Source organism: Diplotaxodon limnothrissa, linkage group LG16, assembly GCF_057381915.1.
Source record: "Diplotaxodon limnothrissa isolate DT_005_m linkage group LG16, D_limnothrissa_male_GT1.1, whole genome shotgun sequence".
Classification (NCBI taxonomy): Eukaryota; Metazoa; Chordata; class Actinopteri; order Cichliformes; family Cichlidae; genus Diplotaxodon; species Diplotaxodon limnothrissa.
The window spans coordinates 32,381,028-32,404,604 of NC_140611.1; the positions used below are offsets into that span (position 1 = coordinate 32,381,028).

A 23,577-nucleotide genomic window follows, 5' to 3' on the forward strand; every position below is an offset into this window, starting at 1 on the left:
GTGATCTGTCGGAAGGACAACAAGTGTTCCAGCCCAGCTGCACGAGCTGAGGTCATTTTTACACAGTCTTTGAAGGTCTCTGTGAATATGCTCCACAGCAGATTACACATCAAATCAAACCCCATCCTCTGCCTCCAGGTGATCCCCTAAAAACTAAAGGTGACCAGGCTCTGGAAAAGTGTGATGGCCCACATGAAGGTTCAAGGTTCAAGGTTCTTTATTTGTCACATGCATAGTTATACAAGTATAACACACAGTGAAATGTAGCCTGACACGCTCCTCGACATGTGCAAAAAAAATGGGGGGGGGGGGGGGGGGGGGGGGGGGTGTAGAGGAAAAACATTATATATATATATATATATATATATATATATATATATATATATATATATATATATATATATATATATATATATATATATACACACATATAGTATATACATTGGGTGAATGTGCAGTAGTAGCAGCAAGCAGGTGAATTCTGTACATTAATATGAATAGACATCTGACTATTTTACAGGATAGACAATATAAACATATTTAAAATTAAAGGAATTGAAATGTACATTGTGCCTTGGTTTAGAGTGTCTGGAAGAGTCCTGTCTCAGTCAGTTATAGATGATGTGAGAGGGCGGGTGTGTGTGTTTAGGGCACGGATGGCTTGGGGATAGAAGCTCCTCTTGAGTCTCTCTGTCCTTGCCCGGAAGATGTGGAACCTTCTACCAGATTGCAGAAGTTGGAACAGTTTGTTGCCAGGATGGGACGGGTCCTTCAGTATCTGCGCTGCTCTAGTCCGGCATCTCCTGGTGTAGGTGTCCTGAAGCGGGGGGAGAGCAATCCTGCAGCAGCGTTCTGCTGTACGGATCACTCTCTGGAGAGCTTTTTGGTCCTTCACACAGCTGTTCCCAAACCACGATGTCATGTTCTGTGTGAGGATGCTCTCCACAGCGCCTGTACAGACATGAAGGCCATGTCTGAGGGTTCAACTGTGAAGGTTATCTGCCCCAAATTTATTCTTTTTTAAATATTTACTTTATTGTTTTTATTATTATTATTTGGAGATGTTTAAAGATGTTTCTGTTATGTAGAACTTTTTTTTTATGATATTTGATATTAATTTTTTGTTTTTTAATGTGTTTTTTTTTTTTTTTTGCATTTTTGAATAAGATCCAGATGTTTTAAAATTCCGTTATCTATTATTTTTAGTTACTTTTGGTTTTATGTGTCTTCGTTTTTTTTTTGTTTTTTGTTTTTGTTGTTGTTTGTTTTGGGTGAACTTGACCCTCACAGCTGATTGGTCGGAGTGTGACCAACGCCTTCTGAGCGAGCAGCCAATCGGAGACTGCGCTCGCTGCGGGCCGGTTCCGGTGATCGCAGAGGAGGAGGTCTGTGTCAGTGTGCACAGCTGTCCTTCTCCACCTCACCGAGGAGTCGTGTTAGATTAAAGCAGAGATTCACCGGCTGTGTTTAACACTCGTTTTAAAGAAGAAGAGAATAAAAATGGACCCACTGGTTGCTGCTATTGATCAGGGCACGAGCTCCACGAGGTTTCTGGTGAGTTTTAGTGAAGTTTCGCTGTTTTCATGTTGTGTTCAGGGCCCGGGAGCAGCTGGGACAGCAGACTACGGAGACTCTGTCCTGTGCTCAGAGGCTTTGGCCAAACAGCTGTAATCGTGGGTGAAGTGCAAATCACCACGTGACTTATGTCTGTGTTGTGCTCGGCTCAGAAACGAGCTTGAACATCATGATGATTCTATTTAAACAGAGATTTAAATAGAAAAAGCAACCAGTGGACTGGAGCAGCACACTGACCTGTAGCTTCCACCTGCTTTGGATGGGGTTCAGGTGCATCTACAAAGAGCTAAAATCAGTCCAGCTGAATGATCACTTTGAACAAATTTGGACTTCCTCAACCAGGTCAGCTGGAAAATCGAGCTTTGGCACAGAGCATGAGCAGTGAGGGGCTCAGAGGAGGTAAAAGTGCTGTTGGAGTGCACAGAGAGAAATTCAGATTTGTGGGTTTTTCTGACACGTAAGAGCTTCTACTCATAAATGAATCATAAATGAATTTCTTTTTGGTGCTTGAGATTTAAACGTCCACAGGTGCTGAACTCTCTGAAAATAAAGGCCTTTCCTGTGTCATCATCAGCTGACATAACGGTCGTTCTGAGCAGCAGTAAAACTTTAACCTAACGCCTGATTTTGACTCTTGATCATTTGGCTGCGGATCGACTGCAAAATTGTCACAGAGCCTTCGTTTGTGTATACATGTGTAATGATCTCATAAAAACAAACTTTACTGCGTCTTTACGGTGTTGCATTTGCTACTTTGTGGTCCTCCGTCATGGTGTTACTCCAGAATATAGATTCATAACATCCTAGAGGGTCTCAGTTGGATTCAGGTCTGGAGAATGTGAGACAAAGGCATCAGCGCCTCCATCATCCAGGAACTGCCTGCACACTCCGGGTACATGAAGCCAGGGATTGCCCTGCACAAACAGGAGGTCTGAGAACCTGGCATGTAACAGAAGTCAGGGTGCTGTTGGCTAGCACGTGGAGGCCTGCGTGACCCTCCAAGGATACGCCTCCCCAGACCATCACTGACTCACTGCCAGGCTGGTCATGCTGGATGATGTTACAGGCAGCATAACGCTCTCCACGGTGTCTCCAGACTCTGTGAACCTGCTCTCGTCTGTGAAGAGAAGAGAGCATCAGTGGTGGACCTGCCAGTTCTGGTGTTCTCTGGAAAATGCCAGCCAGGCTGTGAGCACAAGTCCCACTAAAATGCCCTCATGTGACCCTCACAGAGTATCTGATATCTCAATCAGAGACATGCCTCTGACTCTGGCAGTACTCCTCCTGATCCGCCTCGCATTAATAAGCAGATACCATCCCTGCTGCTGGGTCTACTCCACGCTCCTGACACTGTGCCTGGAGACACGGCAAACAATCGGCTTCCCAACTGGACGCGAGTTTAGAAATGAGTACATGAGATGGAGCGCTCAGGGTGAGCAGTTTGGAGGCAAAATTAGAGAGGGAAGGCTGAGATGTTTGGATGTGTGCGGAAGAGGGAAAGGAGGAAGAGGAGGTTCACAGATGCTGAGGGATGGGGTGAGATGGAGGGAGGTTATCTGCTTTGGCGACCCCAGAGGAGCGCAGCCAAAAAGAGAAGGAGAAGACCTGGAGACTTTGATATCCCTGACGTTTACCTGACTTTTAGTTATGCTCTGATGATCCAGCGTTCCCTTCCTTTTTTTGAGGTGTCATTAACAGTCAGAAGGGCAGAATACATGTCTAAGCTGTGGGTGGATGATTGAGAATCAGCCCTAGAGTCAGCAGCTGACAGTGGAGTTGAAATCAAGATGAGGAACTCAGAAGAGAAGCAGCTTTATTGTTTTATTTGTGTATTTGTCACAGATTGGGTCTGTGGGTGCAGAGGATGTTGTTTTATATGCTTATTAGTTTTTGAATCAGTGAGCGTAGCCCCGTACGATCAGTATTTGTGAGGTCACATTTTTTTTTGGGAGCAGGTAAAAAAAAACAAGTTCAGACTGAGTTCAGTTCTCATCAGTTTTCAGTAAGCGTGATGATTCAGACTTTTAACACTGATGGTGCAACTGAACTAAGATGACATCAGACATCCTCCTTGCATCAATGCTCTCTCTTTTTACAGGCTTAGTTTGTTCCTGTTAGATTTCCAGTGTAAAGTAAGTCAGGAAGTCTAAAGTTTAGACTTTAGGGTTGAAACTACTCTTGGATCACATGTCCTAAAAGCGTAACAAGGATTTCCTGTAGCTGAGTGAACGCACGGTGAGAGGAGGGTGGTGCTGCACGGAGCTTTATCCTATTACTTAATCAGAAGAAACGCTGACTTCTGTCTGACTGCAGGTGACAGGGAAAGTCCTGCCTCGTGTTAATTCCCTTCTTCTCTACAATACTCTGGCAGCACCCAGAGGCGATCGAGCCAGTGATCAATATCGTCTTTCCACTCCTCAGTGGGTGGAAGGAAAAACATAACTGGAAAAATTAAACTGTGGCAGCTTTAATTTGCTCCCTAATTAAATGAAGCTTTTAATATTTCTGTTCCTGCTTCTAATGAGCTGTGTTTCTCTGCAGGTGTTCAACGCAAAAACAGCTGAACTGATCAGTCACCACCAAGTAGAGATCAACCAGAGTTTCCCCAAAGAGGGGTGAGTGACTCGAACTTCAAATTATCACAATTAGACACTGTGTGTATCCACCATATTGTCCTGGTGCAACAGATTGCACACCTATGTGCAGTATTTATTATCTCTGCACACCCAGCCTGAGATCCGTGTTGCTTGAATAGTTGGTGGAATAACAGGATGCTTTGCACTTCAAGTCTTTGTGCACTCACAGGAGTCCAGTTTTCAGGTGACGGCTCAGTTGTCTACTGAGGCCGAAGCTGGTAAAACAAAAAAAACAATGCCATCAGGAAGCTGATGATAAAAACGCTGTCCTTTGATCAAATGTTACTCATTCAGCTGTGAAGCAGAGAGCAGAGGAGAGAAACTAATCACAGAGATTCATCACACTGGGCCTTCAATCAAATATGTGCACACGCTGAAGATAAAGAGCAGAAATACAGGAGTTTAGTTTTTATGTTTTATTTTTTTAAATGTTGGTTTCTTTGGGGATGTGCAGTTTGAATGTTCTTGAGAAAGCTGCAAGCTGTTGTTGAAAGGCACCGTGGCACAAAGTAAACACACTTCCATTCATTTTTGGCAACGCTGCGGTCAGGGGACTGCGAGGGCCACTGTAAAAGCTTCAGCTTGTCTTTCTCTGGGAGTAGTTCACAGATTATCCTTTGAGCTGTTGTCCATTTTATTTCACCTGCATGTCTGATAGCAGGGCATGTTTGTTAACAGCAGATATTTCCACCTGCATGCCTAACAGTTGAAAAATAAAAAAGTCTGTCCACATCACTTCCTGCCCACTTCTCTGAAACACCTCTGTCTCATCCACATACTGGTTTTCAGTAATGCACTGGCTGACTTTTTTGATGTGATAGCAGTTAAGTTTACCTGCTCATCCATATAGAGGCTAAAGCTTCTTCCTGCAGTCACATTGAGTTTCCTTTGTAGTCAGCAGACCGGCAGGTTTCTTATCCTTCAAAATCTCATTCGGACCGCCACCGTTTATCACTTTGATTCACATATTTTCACTTACCAATATAATATAACCCAATGAAAATAGCTCAAACCTGTTAATATTCTTTCTTCTGAATTTTAACTCTTGCTTTATATAGGAGTCTTTCGCAGTTGCACAGATATGTGTTGATAGAACTGTAAAGCTTGTAACAGCAGCACCTCCCCCCTCCTCTGGTGTCTTTTTAACAGGCTACTAAGTTACAGTTTAACCACCTTTTAATCACATAACTTTATTTGATATGTAACAAACTGAGTCTAAGGTCCAGGTTTTATTTCATTTTTGTTCCTAACAAGCTGGCATGTGTGACCCGGTACAAGAGACAGACTGACCGGCTGTACTGCAGATCCAGAACACCCAGACAGAAATTACAGCAGGCTGTAAACTTAAGGTGTTTTCTTCCTGAATGCAAATCTCACAAAGCTGCAGGTGATCATTCGGGCCGTGGAACCATGGAAACATCTACAAGCGAGACTTTTTCTCTGTTAATGAAGTCGGCTTTTTACAACCTTAAAATGTAGAAAAAATTAAGGATTTCTGTCAGAAGAAGTTCTAACATGCACGTCTACAGGTTAGACAGTTATAACAATGTCTTTACAGGTCTGAGTAAAAAATCAGAAAACTACAACTCATCCAGAGTGAAGTGGATAACTCCCTTTGTTAAACCACTGCATTGGCTTGGGTCTGGCTGGTGTGCCAGATCATAGTTTTTAAAATGCTTCTATTGGTCTATAAAAGCAGTAAATAGGCTTCCCAGATTTTAATTTGATCTTGATTATCATGTTTTTCATAAAAATTTGAAGCACTCTGGATTTTCACATCCTGAAAAGTCTCAAAACTTCATCTGTCGCAGATTTCAAACGGGTTTTAAACATGCACGCGTGTGTTTTCTGTGTGTTTGCGTGTTGGCCAGATGGGTGGAGGAGGACCCGCGGGAGATCATGCAGTCTGTTCACGAGTGCATTGAGAGGACCTGTGAGAAGCTCTGCAAGCTCAACATCGACGTCTCCAACATCAAAGGTAGGACGCTGACGGTGGAAGACGGGGTAGAAAATGAGGGCATCGGGGCAAATTCATTGAAATTTATCCTTTTTTTTGTTTTCAGCGGTGGGAGTGACCAATCAGAGAGAGACGACCCTGGTTTGGGACAAAGACACCGGCGAGCCGCTCTACAACGCCATCGGTGAGAGCGTCAGCATCAGTATTTTTGGATTTCTACATCGGTGTCAGACTCACCGAGCTGTAAAAAAGTGGATTGTGTAATGTGGGAAACGACTCGGGGCATGACTTGATTACATCAGGTTGAAGCATCCTGTGTCGTGTCTGTTCCTGCCCCGCCAAAAACCATCAGAGCTGTGATCCAGCAGCAGCCACTCCCACTCACACAGGCTTTCAGTTTAAAAAGCCAGTTTATCAGCGAGCTCTTCAGTCCCCTGATTCGACTGGGGGGTGTTGTGTCAGCTGTTCACTGATCAGAGCACTGCTTGAGCTATGAACAGCCAACAAAAGCTAGCAAAGTTTTTTTTTTTTTAACAAAATGTTAGTGCTTAACTTCTCACAGCAGGAGAAAAGGCACCGCAAAGCAATTTTCTTCAAAAGGTGTGTCACCTTCATATTATTTAATCAGGTTTTGGGCCAAAAAGTGAACGCAGATGTTTTTATGTGGCTTTTTTATGTCTAATATCCCCGTTCATGCTGGAAAATAACCTGCAGTTAACAGGATTTACAATGGAGTCATATATAAAATAAATTCAGTTCACTTTTCTTCATATAACACCAAATCACCACAGCAGTTGCCTCAATCTCTCTATATTGTGAGGTAAAGACCTCACAGAGAAACCCCCTACAATCATACCACCCGCTGTGAGCACGCACATGGTAACAGTGGGGAGGGAAAACTCCCTTTTAACAGGAACAAATCTCTTCAATCTAAATACCAGCAATCACTTTTTGCCATGACAACAATGACAATGTGTAGAATGGTAGTAAAAATAAGTCCAAATTCATTGTGTCAGTTTGTCGCTGTGACCAGAAGCTGACAGACAGATGTTGTTAAATCCAGTTTTCCTGGTTTTTGGTGTTATTAGTGGGTCTGATGATATAACCTGATTTCAAACTGTTTTTAGCAGCTATCTTATTGATATGCTCTGTTTGGGATAATTTACTATCTATTTGCAGTTTGCAATAATTTGAAGTTTAAGTCGGGCTCTCAGATTAATGTTAGCCATTTTCAAAAAATGCACCACAGCATCATCAGACAGAGGTGCAGAACTCCCATATCCAAGTTAGGTTGAAAATTAAACAGAAGTTAACGTGGTGGTTTGCTCATACAAAGTCCACACGGTCTCCTGTTTTGCCTCCTGCGGGATTCACTCTAGCAAAAGTTGTATTTTCAAAGCGGCATTTTACTTTCCTGCTGTGCTTTGTGTGATGAAGCTCAACTGGGGAAAATCCCGACCTGGTTCCACAGCGTGCTCCAGAGTTCATGTGTGAAAACGACCACACAGCTGCACCAGCAGCCTGGCTAGTAGAAGTATATATAATAAAATATCACACATTGAAACCTTAGACAGGAAGGACTCAAGTTTAGCTGGTTAATAGTGACCAATCTTTCAAAATAAAAGCAAGGACATTGTTCACTAATACATTGTGGATGGCCTTGTTCTTCCAGAAAGATGAAAAATAAAGAAGGTAAAATTAGAGTTGGGATTATGCCCATGCCCATTCAAACAAACCCTGGGAACGCTGAGCTGTGAGTCTCATTTCTCATCCATCCTGAAAAAGACCTGGAGCTCTGTTGCCTTGGATCCTCTTTGAGGTTTAACCACAGAATTTAAATGAAGATCAGGTCAGAGGGCTGTAAGGAGCGTGATTAGTTAAACAAAGTTCTTGTGTTGTCTCAAACTTCAGCTGGTCCTCGTCATTCCTGCCATTTCTTTAGAAACTGAGGAAAATGTTTCCTGATTACTCAGTTTTTATTCATTACGCTGAGACCGCCTGGCCTCTGATTAAAGAGTTAGTCTTTATGAAGCTTAGATCTACAACTACATATTGAGGTTGCTGTTTTCTCACAAAACTAATGCCAATGTTTTGGGTTCCCGTGTTTGAATCTTTCTCCTCTCCTGCTTTGTGTTTAGTTTGGCTGGACCTTCGTACTCAGTCGACGGTAGAGAGGCTCATTAACAAAGCTCCGGGAAGAAACAAGAACCACCTCAGGGTGAGAGATGATTGATAAGAAATTGGTAACAACTTAATCAGGGCAAGTTGTGTGGGTCAGAGGAACACTTGGGGGTGTAGTAGTGACTTTGTTATCTACTTTGAATCAGAAATCTGAAAGAAGGCAGGACTCTTGCTTTCTTTGTTGAAATATCTTTCTGATCTCTGTTTCTATTCTTAATCTCCACAGCATAAAACAGGCCTTCCCATCAGCACTTACTTCAGTGCAGTGAAGCTGCGATGGCTGCTGGACAACGTGGACGAGGTGCATGAGGCTTTCCTGAGCCAGCGTGCCATGTTTGGCACGGTGGACTCCTGGATCATCTGGGTAAGACCTGAACCTGTACCTCTACTTCTGTCATGAGTGTGTGATTTGTTCTTTTAACACCCCCACCCCTCCACCCCCCAGTGTCTAACAGGGGGAAAGAACGGCGGGGTCCACTGTACAGACGTTTCAAACGCCAGTCGCACCATGCTCTTCAACATTCACACCATGGACTGGGATCCTGAACTCTGCAGGTGATTCACACTATACCCTGTACACTATAGACTGTATATAAAGGATGGGTGCCACAGCCTATCCAAATGTTTTGGCCACTGCCATGTTGGATTGTGGAGCCAGAGTGACCATATTTGCACGAAGGGCCTGAAAAGCTGTGTTATTGGCTAATGCTAGCTAGCTAGGTTAGCAAACAAACTATATAAGAGCATCAGAGAGCCAACCAATTAGTGTTAATAACATTAAATAACAACTGAATTCATCTGAATTAAATATTAGGTAATAAAAGGCTCCAACAGCACAAACACAGAACAGAGGTCTAGTTCAGGCCGGGTGAAGCCTAGCAAAGAGCTAGCAGCTACAGCTACCTGTGTCGCCATAAATCTGTCAGTCAGAGACGCCACACCCCTAATAATGCAAACTTTATTGCAACTTAAACAGATGAGTGATGCATATGTTATGTCTTTATTTCTGCTGTAAAATTGGATGTTTTGGGGATGGACTAAGTTTTTAATGCAGTCTCAAGTGGCGGCTAAAGGAACTGCAGTTTTTGGTTTCATGTTTTAGCCATGGAGGTTGCTGCTTAATTGTCACACACAGAATAAAGCATTTAAGGTTATCGTCTGCGTATCTGTTTGCACACTCCAGTAAAAGCTCATTCACTTCCCATTCAGGGAGTTAATGAGCCATCTTTTGTTTTATGCAGTTGGCTGAGCTTTGAAGCAGTGGAAAAAATGCTGCACCAATACATTTTATTTCTTTTGAGTCATAAAAGCACAGAAAGAATGGACTGGTCTTCACCTGATTATTCAGAGTCAGCTCCCCAGCTTTAGTGAGAGAGAAACAAACACTCTGTTTTAGCTCCGTTTTGTCGAACTCCTCCAGATTTAATTTCAGTCATGATTCTTCTTCTTCTTCATCTTGCTGCTCTGCTTAGAGGTTGCTAAAGTGGCTCACGTGCCTTCATGCAGACTTAACCATCCCAGTATCGAAATAATCGGAGTCATATATTCGATTGTAAAAGATTTTACACCGGACATCCTTCCTGTACTGGTGAGGAGCTCTCATGTAGTTTGCTTTTGATTGCTTGTGGTTTGCCCAGGCCAATCCTCGTTGCCCCCTACATTGAGGCTGCAGGTTGCCCTTGGAGACGGGCTGGACGGGCTTAACTTGGCATCCGATCAATGTCTGCCTTGTTTTTAATTGATTTGATTTATATTTAAAGTTTAAAGAAACCTCGTGTGAAAAGCTACATTTTTAAAGTCACATTGTTGCCACTTTCTCCTTTGTTGTCTGTTCTTCCTCATCTGCAGCAATCTGGGGATTAAAACACAGAACAACAGGACAGAAAATAGAACAAAGACCTCATCAAAAAAAAAGAAAAACTATAAGTGCCTTTGTGTTTGTTTTTATTATGAACCTACAACCTCATGACAGACTCCTGCTATGCTCCTTTCAGGTACTTTGACATCCCGATGGAAATCCTGCCCAGCGTCAGAAGCTCGTCTGAGATATACGGCTGGATGGTGAGCTCAGATACGCCTCACAGCACGCTGTGTGTTTGTTTCTGTGACACCATTTGTGTTTTGAGGTCACAAACCTGAAACAACCTTTTTTTTCCCTCTACAACTCAAAGAAGAGATATGTGAAATCTGTGCAACCTGATACCGACACGAACCATAAATATTTCTGGTGAATGGTCTCGTTAAAATGTTGTTATTACTGTAATGGCTATAAAACTTGATAAGAAGCATCAGGAGAGGTGATAATGTACAGACAGTGTAGATAGTGAAGGTCTGCTGAAGATTTCCAGCTGAACGTTTATTATTCTGATGGATTTATGCTGCACAGTTTTTTCCATACATCCAGATGCATGCATGACTTCATCCAATCCTACATTTTTTTAATTAATTACATTTAAATTAATTCAGTAGATATTTTTCCTACATAAATCATATTAATTAGTGTTTTTAACCTCTTTCCATATAAAGGATAAATGTCACCATGCTGGACTTCTGAAGGTGCATTCCTACATTTCCAACTAAACCTATATGGCTTGGTTAGCAACCTACAGCCACAAACTGTGTGGGTACAGTGTATGCCTAGAATTTCACCAAAACTGGAGCTTAACCTCCTTGGACAGTCTGGAAGTACAAATCAATGCACTGCAGTCGTATTATTGTTGTTCAGATAATTGTATTTAAAATACTCCAAAAAAGAGGGAATTAATGAAGTATTTGTAAGTTTCTATTCCAATCTGTACACTTCAAGCTCTCCCCCTCTATCAGAAGAAACTCTCCAAAATATACATTTTCCAAGAATAGATAGTGATCTGACGAAGGGATTAGGGGGACCTATTACTGTAGTAGAGGTACAAGAAGCCATTAAATCCTTAAACACAGGTAAATCGCCGGGCCCTGACGGTTACTCTGCAGAATACTATAAAGCCAATTCTGATCTTATGGCACCGTTGTTGAAAGATATGTATAATGAAGCCTTTTCAAAATGTCAATTACCCAAGACTTTGTCCGAAGCTACTATTTGTTTAATCTTGAAAAAGGACAAGGATCCTCTGTTGTGCAGCAGTTACAGACCAATTTCTCTTTTAAATATTGATTTTAAAATACTATCTAAAATCCTCGCACTTAGGCTACAACGTGTTCTGCCACAAATTATCGCCTCTGACCAGACGGGATTTATGGCCGGCAGGCACTCATATGACAATTCAAGACGCCTCTTGAATATTATCCATACATCGTGCAACTCAATTCCAGAGGTTGTGGTATCTCTTGACGCGGAGAAAGCTTTCGACCGCGTTGAGTGGAGCTTCCTCTATGAGGTGATGGATAGGTTTGGCTTAGGGGCTGACTTTATTCTCTGGGTTAAGCTACTATATTCCTCGCCATCCACCTGTATTCGTACTAACAACAACTTGTCTTTGCCTTTTCCACTTGAGAGGGGCACTAGGCAAGGGTGCCCTCTCTCACCCCTCCTATTCGCCATTGCTATCGAGCCTCTTGCAATATGGCTGCGTTCAGAGGATAGATTTAAAGGCATTACAAGGTTCGGTGTGACCCACAAACTCTCCCTTTATACAGATGATTTGCTCCTGTACATTTCTGACCCTCTAAACTCATTCCCGGTACTTTTTGACATACTGGACCAATATGGTACACTGTCAGGATATAAGCTCAATTATCAAAAAAGCGAGTTGCAACCCCTCAATTCCCTGGCCAGAGCTCTTCCCCACTCAATAGTGCCTTTTAAGTGGACAGAAACCGGATTTAGATATTTGGGGGTTTTTATTTCCTCTTCTATATGTAAAATGATGAGGGAGAATTTTCTATCCCTACTAGAAAATGTTGGGAAAGATTGTGACTGTTGGACTTCTCTACCATTGTCAGTGGCAGGGAGAGTTAACCTGATAAAGATGAGTGTCCTCCCAAAATTCTTGTATCTTTTTCAACATGTCCCGATTCTTCTTACCAAGGCATTTTTTGACAAGTTAGAAAAGATTCTGTCACATTTCATATGGGGAGGGAAACAAGCTAGAATTCGCAAGTCTATTCTTCAGTCCTCTAAAACTGACGGCGGTCTTGGTCTGCCCAATTTTAGACACTACTATTGGGCAGCTAACATACAAAAACTTTTACATTGGGTTCATAACGACCCCCCTGCACCAGCCTGGGTACAAATGGAAACTGCATCTAGCTGTTACTCATTATCATCAATACTCAGCTCACCACTCCCTTTTTCTCCAACCCTTGTTGGGGATAATCCAATAGCTAAGGAAACGGTAACTATTTGGCGACAGTTCAGAAAATACTTCGGGCTACTTGGACCGTCTTTGCTAACGCCTTTATCAAAAAATTTTAATTTTGCACCTTCAAACACTGATGCGGCCTTTAGGAGTTGGAAAGATAACGGACTTAGGACTGTTAAGGACTTGTACAGTCAGGACACCTTTCTATCTTTTGCTGACCTATCGTCTAAATACAACCTGCCTAATTCCAACTTTTTTCGTTATCTTCAGGCTAGAAATTTTGTAAAAACGCAGTTCCCTCACTTTCCCAATCGGCCTCCAGAAACAAATCTGGATATCATCCTGCAGACGAACCCTCATCAAAACAGACTGATATCAGCCTTGTATAAAATACTAGATGCTTTGGTCCCCAAATCCATTTCTCATATTAAGCTGAGATAGGAGGAAAAGCTACAGACAACCCTGCCAGAACAGCAGTGGGATTCTGCTTTGAAATTGATTCACTCGTCCTCAATTTGTGCTTGTCATGCTTTGATTCAGTGCAAGGTGGTCTATAAAGTACACTATACAAACGCAGAATTATCTAAAATCTATCCAACCATTAGTGATGCCTGTAGCAGATGCGGACTATCGCCTGCCAACCATGTCCACATGTTTTGGTCTTGTTCGAAACTGAGTGCATTTTGGAGGAATATATTCGACACACACTTAGTCAAGCATATGGCCAGACTGTCCCTCCTAACCCACTCTCCGCAATTTTTGGCATTCCTCCCGACTTGAACTTATCTGGTCCCCTCAAACAGGCCCTAGCCTTTACCGCTTTACTGGCTCGGAGGCTTATTCTGTTGAAGTGGAAGCTTCCCCACCCCCCAACTCATGATCATTGGGTGAGAGATGTACTCTTTAACTTAAAGCTGGAAAAACTTAGATTCTCTCTAAAAGGTTCTATTAGGGAATTTAACAAAATCTGGAAATCATTTCTCTTGCTGGTGGACACCATTACTTTACTTCCTGAGTCTGAAGTGAACTGAGCGAAGCTACATTATAATGTGTTTTTTTTTTTTTTTATCTTATTTATACCTTATCTATTTGTTTTTCCTTTTGTTTGGTCCTTTCTCTGCTTTTGTTTTCTCTGTTTTTGCTTTGTTTGTTTGTTTGTTTGGTTGCGGGGCGGGGGGGTTGTGGTTGTTGTTGTTTTTTGGGGGTTATGCGTGTTATGTGTATGGGTCCTGAGATGTTGTTGTTTTGGTTTTTTTGTTGTTTTTTTTGTGTGTGTGGGCAGAGACTGGTTCTCTGCGGTGTCTTGTCTAGTGTGGACCTGGTAGGGGGAGAATTCGGGTTGGGGGGTTGGAGGGTATAATGGACATACCACTGTTCTGAAATCAAGATTGACTTTGCTGTTGCTAACTTTGTATGTCATTGCTGAAATCAATAAAACAAAGTTGGAATAAAATACTCCAAAAAGCTCCCAGAGCACAAACTGTTTAGATAAGGTAACGCAGTATTTCTTCTATATATTTGGACCGCTTGTGTAATTACACACTTGCAGAGGTCCATTTTAAACCCTGTCCATGGCCCTTCAGGGGTGCAGGCACCTCGTCCATGGCCCATGGACTCCTCATCAGTAATAGTTTTTTTTTCTGTGCAAATGCACGTGTTACATGTGTGTTGTGAATCACAACACAGAAATATTTTCTGCATGTGTGTGTGTATATAGTATATTTGTGGAGTGTAGGTAGGAGTTCATTGAGTTGTTTAAAATCCCATTCTGTGGCCTCTCCCTGATAAACATCCTGATAAGAAGCCGTGCGGCTCTTATCTCATCTCCCGACAACATCATTGACTTTAATGTCGAAGCTTTTTTATGCAACGTGCTCTATGGACTGAGGTCCAGAGATCAGCTGAAGCAGCTGTTTGTTTCTCTCTCTCTGCCTCATTGATCGGATCATTTTTCTTTTTCTTTTTTTGCCTCTACATGTATCTTTCCATGCAGGACCGACCTCTTTAATGACTGGAATTAATGAATAAATAATCAGTTCTGATAAAACTAGAAAGGGTTCAGTTAGGTTAAAATAATAAAAGTATCCTATGCTCACTTTGACGCTTGTGGAGCTTTTATTAAACTGTAATTACCACTGATAACTCAGTGTGATGCATACTTGGCTACAGGGCCACGAGTCTGATTCCCTGCACAGCAAACGGCCTCCTGCTTCATCCTAAAGGTTTTCATATCATTCTTTGTGTCGCACTGAGCTCAGCGGTCATTTATCCAGAATCTAAACATGTCCACATTTCTGTCTCCTAACCAGAAATCCGGCTCACTTGCAGGAGTTCCAATTTCAGGGGTAAGAGCTTTTCCCTCTTGTGACTCATTAAACAAAGTTGCATATCTGTCTGTGTTCCGCTGCGAGGCTGTCGCTGTGCTGGAGCAACGCATGGCTCCCTCCCACTTTTTTTTTCTGAGTAGAGACCATTTCGCTCGACCAATGAAAAATCTGCCCTGTGACACCTCAGAATCAGCTGATTTGTTTTGTATGTAATGAAGCCAAGCAAAAGCGGTATCTTCACACTCTCTTTCACAGTTCAGGCCCGCCAAGTACACGTGGGCGGGTCTGAACTAGCTGCATAAGTACAGGAGACGTCAGCAAGACCAGTTCAGGGCTGCAAAACACATTTAAGCTGCAACCAAATCAATTTAAAAGGAAAATAACCGTCTCTGAGCATCAGCATCATCTGAGGTCTGTCGTAGTTTGAATGAGCTGCAGCAGTTTCATCTCTGTAGAGTAGAGGAACAGAAACAAGCATTGGTATCCTGGTTGTTTGATCTGTTTTCTCATAATTCCCTTGAAACTTAAAAAGTGCATCCTGGGTACATTTTAATGGTCATATCACTATGTAGTTTAGTGGGGTAGATCAGAAACACACTGTAGCATATGGAAGGTCCCCTTTTCAAAAGGTCATTTTCTGGCTGTGGGTTTAAAATTATGTTAACTGCTGGGTTGGAGCTTCCAGGGTGAAGCAGATATGTTTGCGGTTGTATCCACTCATCTATGACTGTTTACACGTCCTACTTGATCTGTCAGTGTCTCGGTGACCAGTCGGCTGCTCTGGTTGGTCAGATGTGCTTCAACGAAGGCCAGGCCAAAAACACGTAAGCACTCTGCTCCCTTCTTTATCACGGTGACGTCAATTCATTGTTTTTCTATGTTCAATACAGAGATTGTGTTTTTTCAACTTGACAAAATACATTACATGACATTTGAGGCTGTTAATAAATATCATCATAGGGATATGTGGACTGGGTTAAATTGCACTACACTGATACGATTGAGTTCTCTTCAAATGTGTCTCTACTGTGTTTCAGTAAATTGTAAAGTCGCTATTTTCACTCTAAAGAAAGGTAGTACTTAGTAAACTGTAGCAGTTAACATACAAATCTATCAGTTTATAACAAAACGCTAAGTCAGTGGATTTAATCATCGCTCAGTGCCTGCTCAATCAACTGAGTAATCTCCCCACCTCCTGATTCACCAACTCTGTGAGATAGAAGTCACAGTAACTAACCCAAGAAAGGTGCTTGATTGGAGTCAGAAAGAGTACTCATTTCTTTATTTTTGTCCCCCGATTTCTGTTCCTGTTGCTAAGGTGTGTTTTAACCCAAACCACCTGCTTTCTCTAAATCTAACCAGCGAGTGGAAGTGGACATGAAACGTAAAACAAATATACCCAGGTTGGCTGTAAACCTGCTAAAATGTGACACTACAGGCTCTCTGTCCTCCTCATGAGGACTATGCAAATCTGTTAAGTGTGGCGAATATCAAAAATCAAAACACCAGCGCACCCACACTGTAGATGAGTTAACGTCACCAATAAACCAATCGCGTGTCTAACGCTTCTGTTTTATTCTCATGTAAAGGTATGGGACTGGCTGCTTCCTGCTCAGAAACACAGGCACCAAGGTAAGATGTTGTTTTTAAAATATATACAGTGGGGCAAAAAAGTATTTAGTCAGCCACCGATTGTGCAAGTTCCCCCACTTAAAATGATGACAGAGGTCAGTAATTTGCACCAGAGGTACACTTCAACTGTGAGAGACAGAATGTGAAAAAAAAATCCATGAATTCACATGGTAGGATTTGTAAAGAATTTATTCGTAAATCAGGGTGGAAAATAAGTATTTGGTCACCTCAAACAAGGAAAACCTCTGGCTCTCACAGACCTGTAACGTCTTCTGTAAGAAGCTTTTCTGTCCCCCACTCGTTACCTGTATGAATGGCACCTGTTTGAACTCATCATCTGTATAAAAGACACCTGTCCACAGCCTCAAACAGTCAGACTCCAAACTCCGCCATGGCCAAGACCAAAGAGCTTTCGAAGGACACCAGGAAAAGTATTGTAGACCTGCACCAGACTGGGAAGAGTGAATCTACAATAGGCAAGCAGCTTGGTGTGAAAAAATCAACTGTGGGAGCAATCATCAGAAAATGGAAGACATACAAGACCACTGATAATCTCCCTCGATCTGGGGCTCCACGCAAGATCTCATCTCGTGGGGTCAAAATGATCATGAGAACAGTGAGCAAAGATCCCAGAACCACACGGGGGGACCTGGTGAATGACCTGCAGAGAGATGGGACCAAAGTAACAAAGGTCACCATCAGTAACACACTACAACGGCAGGGAATCAAATCCCGCAGTGCCAGACGTGTTCCGCTGCTGAAGCCAGTGCATGTCCAGGCCCGTCTGAAGTTTGCCAGAGAGCACATGGATGATACAGCAGAGGATTGGGAGAATGTCATGTGGTCAGATGAAACCAAAGTAGAACTTTTTGGTATAAACTCAACTCGTCGTGTTTGGAGGAAGAAGAATACTGAGTTGCATCCCAAGAACACCATACCTACTGTGAAGCATGGGGGTGGAAACATCATGCTATGGGGCTGTTTTTCTGCCAAGGGGACAGGACGACTGATCCGTGTTAAGGACAGAATGAATGGGGCCATGTATCGTGAGATTTTGAGCCAAAACCTCCTTCCATCAGTGAGAACTTTGAAGATGAAACGAGGCTGGGTCTTCCAACATGACAATGATCCAAAACACACCGCCCGGGCAACAAAGGAGTGGCTCCGTAAGAAGCATTTGAAAGTCCTGGAGTGGCCTAGCCAGTCTCCAGACCTCAACCCCATAGAAAATCTGTGGCGGGAGTTGAAAGTCCGTGTTGCTCGGCGACAGCCCCAAAACATCACTGCTCTCGAGAAGATCTGCATGGAGGAATGGGCCAAAATACCAGCTACTGTGTGTGCAAACCTGGTAAAGACCTATAGTAAACGTTTGACCTCTGTTATTGCCAACAAAGGTTATGTTACAAAGTATTGAGTTGTATTTATGTTATTGACCAAATACTTATTTTCCACCCTGATTTACGAATAAATTCTTTACAAATCCTACCATGTGGATTCATGGATTTTTTTTCACATTCTGTCTCTCACAGTTGAAGTGTACCTCTGGTGCAAATTACTGACCTCTGTCATCATTTTAAGTGGGGGAACTTGCACAATCGGTGGCTGACTAAATACTTTTTTGCCCCACTGTAGTTATTGCTATAACAATTTTAGTGAGAAATATTTCACCCTCTCAGTAATAATTTTCATGTGATCTGTCAGCCTGTGATCTCAGACCACGGCCTGCTCACCACAGTTGCCTACAAACTGGGAAAAGACGAGCCGGCCTGCTATGCCCTCGAGGTGTGTGGTGGCCTCTATTAAATAACTATGATCGGTGACGGCTGTCTGTGCTCTGGTCTGATTTTTGGGATCTGCTTATTTTTTTCTTGTTTCCTGCAGGGGTCGGTGGCCATAGCAGGAGCAGTGGTACGGTGGTTGAAGGACAACATGGGGATGGTGCAGTCGTCCTCAGAGATCGGTACGTGCACTTCACCATTGATTACATTCAGGACTCGGCGCTGGGGTTTGTGCTTGAATATCACGTCTGCTTCCGTCTCCTGTTGTCCTCTCTTTCAGAGAAACTGGCAGCGGCAGTAGGAACGTCGTACGGCTGTTACTTCGTGCCAGCTTTTTCGGGGCTCTACGCCCCCTACTGGGAGCCCAGCGCAAGAGGGTGAGCGAGTCGGCCCAGGCTCATTCTAAACTGAGGAAATCCTTTATGCTTGAACGCTTGTTGAAATGGCTATATTTCTATGTATAACAGTGCATGTGTTAAAAGATCAGCTATGAGCCTGGTGCTGAGCCCTGAGGAACCCCAAAGCTAATGTAGGAAAATCCAAACCCACATTTTGTGCACTCAGCATTAATAATAAACAGGATGGAAGCTGATTATAAACTCTGAGATGACACCCTCACTGGTAATCGAACAGGTGGGCTTTTTTGTCAGGATCTGTTAAGTGACTTATGGAGATGAGCTTCTACAAAACATCTCAGCTGCTCGATATTTAAAGACATTTAGTATATTCACATTCAATTTCAGTTCCTCAAAAGACACATTAACAGAGTTTGGAGGATGCACATTTGGACTCTTTTTAAAACCTTAAATGAAGCTTTTGCTCCTTCTGATGTAAATCCGGTGTTTAGCAATCAGATTAGCAGTCTGCTTCTTACTTTTTTAAAATCTGTGTCAAAGTATGAACATGTGGGGAGAGGTTGTTTTAAGATCATGTGATTCTATATCTATTCAATGACAAAAAAACACAAAACACAAGGCCACAAAAACATGACAGAGCTCTGCTGTGCTGCCCAATAACACAGTAGTAAATGTGGAACAGTTTAATGTTTGGTCTCTGTATTAAAGTATTAAAGTTTTGCTTTCTCTGTTTTGCAGCATCATCTGTGGGCTCACACAGTTCACCAACAGGAACCACTTGGCATTCGCTGCTCTGGAGGCCGTCTGCTTCCAGACCAGAGAGGTGAGCCTCCTCTTCTCATCTCTAGAACGAGAAGATACACAAGAGTGTAACCGGGCTATCACTAAGCATTGATCACATAGGTGTAACGTGAGTTTATGATACATACAGGTTTGCTTACTGAACACTATATCAGAGCATGGTAGTATTTCAGCTAGGCTGAATTTCAGATGCAACAAGAGTTAATAAAGAGGGGTTAGAGACGGGTTTCATCGTAGTTGAATTGAAGTGTGTGTGCGTGTGTGTGTGTTAGATTCTTGATGCAATGAATCAGGACAGCGGGGTCCCTCTGACGCAGCTTAAGGTGGACGGAGGGATGACGTCAAACAGATTACTGATGCAGCTGCAGGCCGACATCCTCTGCATCCCTGTAGGTACGACTACTAAACGCACACACACTCAGAGTAACTCTGTGTTTTAAAATCGAGGAACTGGTGACACGAGGCTGAACCTTAACCTTAAACTGTCCATTCTGATATTTGACCCATTTAAAACAAACACTTTGATATACAGGTCGAAGGTAAAGGCAGAAATGTACCTGTGCTAACCAGTTAAACATGAATTGACTTTACACGCACATATCTTCCTGTTCATTAGAATACTTTGCCAGCATTGTGTAAGTGGATGATTTTATCACCTGTAAGATGTTTCCCATCAAAGCTGAACAGCTGCTCCTTTTGATTGTTAGAGACTTTACTAGAGACTCTAATGACCGTTTGGTTCACTGTGACAAGTTTAGTCACATGTAGAAATGACAAAATGTCCTCACTGTCTGATGGTAAAGATTATTCTTTACTCACAGTCTGCACTTTTGAAAAAACAATCAGGCACTATCTGGATGATAGATCTGACTAGTAACACACAAAAAAAACAAAAACAGCAGCACTACTCCCCTGAGTAGTTTGGACATTTTACAAAACCACAACATGACCTCATGAACTGAAGATATATTAAAAACCAGTGTAGCACTAAAGGTTTTTTGGTTTTGTTTGAACATTTGCCTATGTTCTGCTTTAATTTCTGTAACTTAGGTGTCAAAGTACCTAGTTAATTTCCAATAGCTGACTAGAAGATTTTATTTTAAAGAAAATGACTATTTAAAAAGTCTGGCTGAAGTCCTCAAACTACATGGAAGCTTTTATTTTGAAAATACAACATGGCTGATGTCAACCTGATGACTTCCTGCAACTAACTTTTAAAGAAATTTAAAAAACAAATCACTGACTTGAAGATTTCACCAAAAATATTATGAAAATGAAGAATTTTTGCATTTAAATAGCAACCAGAATACAGGAAGTGATGAGCCTGATCGCTCTCAGGGGGAACATGTCTCTCTGTCACTCTCTAACCGTCCGTCTTACGTTGCTCCAGTTCGACCCACCATGTCCGAGACCACAGCTCTTGGTGTAGCCATGGCGGCGGGGGCAGCAGAGGGCGTAGGCGTATGGAGCCTGAGTCCCGGTCAGCTCCCACATGTCACATCTGAGAGATACGAGCCTCAGATAAACCCTGAGGGTAAGACTGTGAGAGTGAAAAGCTTGCAATGGGATCATATGACATACATGACACAGGACATACAGCAGATAATAGAACACAGAGCAGGATGGCCTCGAGTTTTGGTTAATGTTATGCAGCACTATGTAATTTAGAATTTACAGTGTCAGCCGTTGTTTCTGTTTGTCCAGATGCTGTTAAACATTTACAGTGAAATAAAACACTGTGTAAAACATTAATTTCCCATTTAATAGATTAAAGTGAACTTAAAGTTGTTTTTTATCCTGTGACAGCAACATGCTGCAAGAGTCAACATAACTGATGGTTGATTGGCTGGCTCCTCCCCCCTTCAGGCGCATGATGGTGTTTTTTTTTGTGCAGAGAAAATGTTCCTTATTTTACCATCAGCTTTAAAATTAGCAGATATATTCAGATGTGTTTATTTTTCAAGTAATGTAAATGTTCTTTTGTTATTTGCTGGGCAGTAAAATTCAAAACAGTGTCACTCTGTGCTGTTTTGTGGTCTTTGCTTTGCAATGGCATCAAATGTGAATATCTTAGAAATATTTGTGTAGCTTATTATTTTTACACAGCTTCAGCTTTAAATCAGTTTTGACTGAATCTGTAATCTCAGTGTTTTCCACTCAGTGACTTTTAGGTGTAATTTGCTGCATTTGGTGGATGTTACTATGACGACATGACTTACACTTGTTTCCTCGTCACAAACAGAGAGCGAGTACCGCTTCGCTCGCTGGAAGAAGGCCGTCCAGAAAGCCATGAACTGGGAGACCACAGAGCCCTGCTACAACGGCAGCGGTAAGCCACTGCATGCAGGAAGTGACTTCAGCTGTTAACTGTTTCATTGTTGGAGAATTTCCCCCTCACTCACTCACAATCTCCTCACTTACTGACAACAGGTTTAGGAAAGAATATGAACGGCGCACCCTGGGGGGTCCATCCCAGCCCTCCCCCCAGCAGAGTGGACCACTAAGGTCCGACATTTGCCGCTGCATGCCGTGTGTGACACTTGAGTTTCGACTTGGGGCATGTTTACATATTAAAGGCTTTACTAACACGGTGTGTTCACGGCTTTAACCGACGCAGATGTCCTCACTCGTTAGAAACTAATTTAAGGCGGAACTGTTCTGTTCATATTTATTCTGCTAGAGCAGCTTTGCATGATTCTTGGTTCAAAGTAATCCTTCTCTAGCTCATGCTTGGACAACAAGCTGTTTTAGCCCCTCCCCCTTTAAGCCAACTGCCTTCCTACTGGCTGTCCTTATAAGCAGAATGGTTGAACAACAAGTGAGCAGAGCTTCTGATTTTCCATCTCTCTGACATCATAGAGATCAAAGAATAGAAAAAACTGTGTGACACTGACTGTTTAAAACAGCCTGCATAACATGAAATAAGTTGAAGCAAAATAGGTCAAATTAATGATACTTTTAATCCTTCCTAAAGTTGTAAACAGAATGTGAGGAAACAACGCTACAACTGAATTTCCATAAATCTTTTTCTGTCATGTTAACAGGAATTACGTGCTACACTGGCTCACTGCACCACCCTGTGGTTCTTAGTGGTATTACATGACAGTACATTTCAATTTCACCTGATATTCTTGCAATACAACACCACAGTCGTCTCGTACGTAATGTCTTAGCGGTTAATTCTTCACATTCTGTTGTTTTTTTTATTTGTGTTAGAAGGTTTTAGAGTCTTTGACAAAGTTGGGTTTTTTTTTTTTTGCAAAACCTACATTTCAGATAAATTAAATCTGAGTCAGACCAGCCTGGTTGTGTGTGGGCATGCGACTGTAGTTATTCTTGTATGCCTCTACCAAGGAAGTCTTTTAGGATTCTTTTCTAAAACAAGATAGGTCAAAGTTAAAACGCTGGCTTCATTTGTTTACAGATAGATCTACATATACTTTCAGGTGGTATTCAGGAACTCACTTCCTGTCCCAGCTTTAGCCTTGATGGAGGTATACATTCTCACAATGCTCTGTTTTTCCTGCTGGTAAACCGCAATTGTTTCTATGACTTTTTAAAACGTGTGGAAATCAGGAGATTGCAGATCGCTAAGAGGTTTGTGCTTTAACTTCTAAATCTGCAGCTAAGATGCTAAGTGTCCCACAGAGCTCCTTTGAGTCCACGTTTAGTTTTAATCCTTTTCTTTAAACTAACTGCTTTGCTTCCAGAAAACAAAAGTCTGTCAGTGTTTGTTTGCTCTCTGAGACTCGTTTCTGTTCGCCTCACAGGTCACTCGCAGTAACTTTAAACTGTGTGGAGCCACATTTTGGGGGGAACATGATTGTGGAGTACGGTGAAGACGGGACTGGCGACTGCTCGATCCAGCCTGCGGTCATCTTCAGTGACGTGCAGCCTCTCAAATGCTCTGAACATCCAGCGAGCTTTTCACGAAGAACGACACCACATGCAGCCAGGAACAGTTTCTACACCGTCCAGTTAAAACAAACATGCCTTCAACACAGAGACTGCTGTAACTCCTCACTGCACCCAAAGG

At 42.4% G+C, this 23,577-nt stretch overlaps 1 protein-coding gene across 2 annotated transcripts; it reads left to right on the plus strand.

The window, feature by feature from the left end:
- The first annotated feature begins 1,392 nt into the window (after nt 1–1,392).
- LOC146616493 (glycerol kinase-like) lies at nt 1,393–23,401 on the plus strand. 2 transcript variants are annotated; one of them, XM_085375062.1, is made up of 20 exons: nt 1,393–1,554; nt 4,117–4,190; nt 6,083–6,189; nt 6,275–6,352; nt 8,307–8,386; nt 8,576–8,713; nt 8,795–8,904; nt 10,344–10,410; nt 14,957–14,992; nt 15,731–15,798; nt 16,564–16,606; nt 18,308–18,388; nt 18,488–18,566; nt 18,665–18,761; nt 19,479–19,563; nt 19,814–19,934; nt 20,932–21,075; nt 21,784–21,870; nt 21,972–22,046; nt 23,312–23,375. In XM_085375062.1, exons 1-19 carry the CDS (start codon nt 1,501–1,503, stop codon nt 22,043–22,045), a joined length of 1,623 nt encoding a protein of 540 aa, XP_085231188.1. In that variant the 5' UTR covers nt 1,393–1,500; the 3' UTR covers nt 22,046; nt 23,312–23,375. The 2 variants fall into 2 exon arrangements, with proteins under 2 accessions (XP_085231188.1, XP_085231189.1); XM_085375063.1 differs by lacking the exon at nt 21,972–22,046 and having other exon boundaries at nt 23,312–23,401.
- Nucleotides 23,402–23,577: the final 176 nt, after the last annotated feature.